Source organism: Clupea harengus, chromosome 13, assembly GCF_900700415.2.
Source record: "Clupea harengus chromosome 13, Ch_v2.0.2, whole genome shotgun sequence".
NCBI classification, from domain to species: Eukaryota; Metazoa; Chordata; class Actinopteri; order Clupeiformes; family Clupeidae; genus Clupea; species Clupea harengus.
In genome coordinates this window covers 14,270,344-14,272,843 of record NC_045164.1, presented here as the reverse complement: position 1 = coordinate 14,272,843, position 2,500 = coordinate 14,270,344, and the positions used below count along the sequence as shown (strand labels likewise).

Genomic DNA, 2,500 nt, shown 5'->3' with positions numbered 1-2,500 from the left:
CGGCCCAACGCTTCAGCACGTCGGAGCTCTCCGCCGGGTTCAGACGCACCTGAGGAGGAGACAGAGAGACACGGAGGTGGGGGACAGTGGGCTTGGGTTTGGGAGCTGATGTAAAACTGAACAGGTGCCAAAACACACTCGTCACCCCCCTGGTGGGGGACTGACAGCTTTAATATTCTATGCCTGGCTGGAGGGATCACGGGAGACTGATGAGAGTTGGGATGGCGGACGGTACCTTGGCCAGCCAGGCGGCGCGGTTCCACTCGCCATATGTCTGCAGGTAGCGGCAGGCGTCCACCGCCTTATCAATCAGACACAGCAGCTGCACACCCTCTGGAGAGCGAGGGAGCGAGAGAGGGAGGGGAAGAGAAGAGGAAAGAAGAGGAGACAAGAGAGAACAAACACAGAATTTATGGTTCTGCACCGCAGTGAAGGTGTACCGTCACAGACACCGAGTCGCCAATGGGGATGCACTACAGGAAGCTGACTGTAGGGGGCTCCCTAGAGCTACACAGTGGAACACTGGGGTCTCAAATCACTAAAGGTTTGCTTGTGCATGAACAGGTGCAGACTTAAAATCACTGCTGCTGTATGTGGCCAAGATGATCCTCTCTCTGGGTGTGGAGAAGATTGGGTTTATCCTGCCAGTGAACAGCTTGGACATGTTCTGGTTGATTTTGGCTAAGTGGCATACTGGGGCTGCTTTGGCTGAAAATGTCAGACTCAAAGCTGTGTCCTCAAATCCTGCAGTCTTGGCATACACAAAGTATGCCACAATAACTGTACCACAATAACCATTCCTCCACTCAAAACAAATATTTCTGTAACAGTTTCACCGTTCACAATAACACTGATCAGCTGAAAGCTCAGTAGCTTTGTGGTGTGGCGTTACCTGCCAGCTTGCCGTTGGCGATCATGTTGGTGGCCACCAGTTTGATGGTGCTCTGTGAGGGCCCCGAGGAGGTGATGGTGGTGACCAGGCAGGCCTTGAGGGAGTCGCAGTAGTAGCTGGGGTTGTCTGCACTCGTCTCCAGCAGCAGCTGCACGGCACGGTCGGTCTGAAGGCGCACAACCATACAAGATCAGCGCAGTCTAGAGGCACCCATGTTAATTACTGCATAAAGCAGTAGGGTTCATTAAGGGGTCAAATGATTGGACGTGTGGAAGTAATCGTTACTACAGACGGACGGATGGATGGATGCTGGGCAGACTGATGGGCAGACTGATGGGCCAGAGTGTTTCATGAAAGACACATCTTGCTACGGCTAAGGGGCACCAGAAATGGTTAAAGATGTAATTTTATAACATGAGGACATCTAGTCTTTAGAACATGAGGACATCTAGTCTTTATCACATGAGGACATCTAGTCTTTGGTTTGGCTTGTGTTTCCATTCAGACACTATTCTAAATGTCTAATATGGCTGTGCCCTTGGCTTTCACTGACAAGTCTCAACAAAAGCTCCAATAGCTGGAGGCATATTTACTAACACCAATCTGTGAAGGCTTTCCCCATCAGACTTCAATGGCAGTTCTGATCACTAGTCTCTACATCTCTACATAAGCTGCAGCCGCCACCACAGCCTGGGAATGCCAGAGCACTCAGCCTAGCCATCGGTTACACACACACACACACACACACACACACACACACACACACACACACACACACACACACACACCACCACAGCCTGGGAATGCCAGAGCACTCAGCCTAGCCATCGGTTAGTGTCCTTCCAGGCATGTGGAGCCAGGAGTGGCCCATCTGCTCCAGCAACCCCCCCCCCCCCCCCAGCACACACACACACTCACTCACTCACTCTCACACTCACACACACACACACACACACACACACACACACACACACACACACACACACACACACACACACAGAGCTGTGCTGTAAGTGCAGAGTTGAGGAGTGAGGGTCTGATGATGAGGCAGATGGGATGGGGTGATGGATGCTGCTGTAGGCCTCTCGCCCGCAGTCAGACCACTTATTACACTGAACCACTGCAGGGAGCTCTGGCTCGATCGCTTGGCTGCTCTCACTCCCCGTGACGCACAGCCCATAACCTGTCTTGATGTGGAGCTCGCTACACTGGATTTCAGAAGGCTGTGTGTGTGTATGCCTGTGTGCATGTTTGAGGAATTTGGTTGAGAACAATAGGAAAAAGAAAAACAGAAGAGAAACCCGTTGTGTGTTTGTTCTGTCATCCTTAAATGGTTTGGACATTTTATTGAGAAGAGCTCAATCTGTGCAATGAGACAGTCGTGACCCTCAGTGGAGACGGCTCGGGACGGTGCCACAGATTTGGCTAATGACAACTGACAACTGGACTTCGGTTTGGCAGCGGGCATGTCAGTGAGTGCAGTTACATACCTGGCCCAGCAGGAGGAGCTGGTCAGCACACTTCTTGGTGTGCTCATAGCTGGACCGCTTCACTTCCTGTAGATGCACCCGCTCTAATTGGAACCTCTGTAGCAGGGGAGGAAATGAA

At 51.8% G+C, this 2,500-nt stretch overlaps 1 protein-coding gene across 1 annotated transcript in view; it reads right to left on the bottom strand.

Moving 5' to 3' along the window:
* The window catches only part of wdr11 (WD repeat domain 11), a 65,848-nt gene that overhangs the window by 4,508 nt on the left and 58,840 nt on the right, over positions 1 to 2,500 (bottom strand). Inside the window, exons 24-27 of the mRNA XM_031578885.2 lie at positions 2,383 to 2,478; positions 893 to 1,058; positions 236 to 333; positions 1 to 49 (exon numbers count right to left, since the gene is read on the bottom strand). The exon at positions 1 to 49 is cut by the window's left edge and continues 97 nt beyond it. Of these exons, the coding sequence (XP_031434745.1) occupies positions 1 to 49; positions 236 to 333; positions 893 to 1,058; positions 2,383 to 2,478 (409 nt within the window). The remainder of the gene's footprint in view (positions 50 to 235; positions 334 to 892; positions 1,059 to 2,382; positions 2,479 to 2,500) is intronic.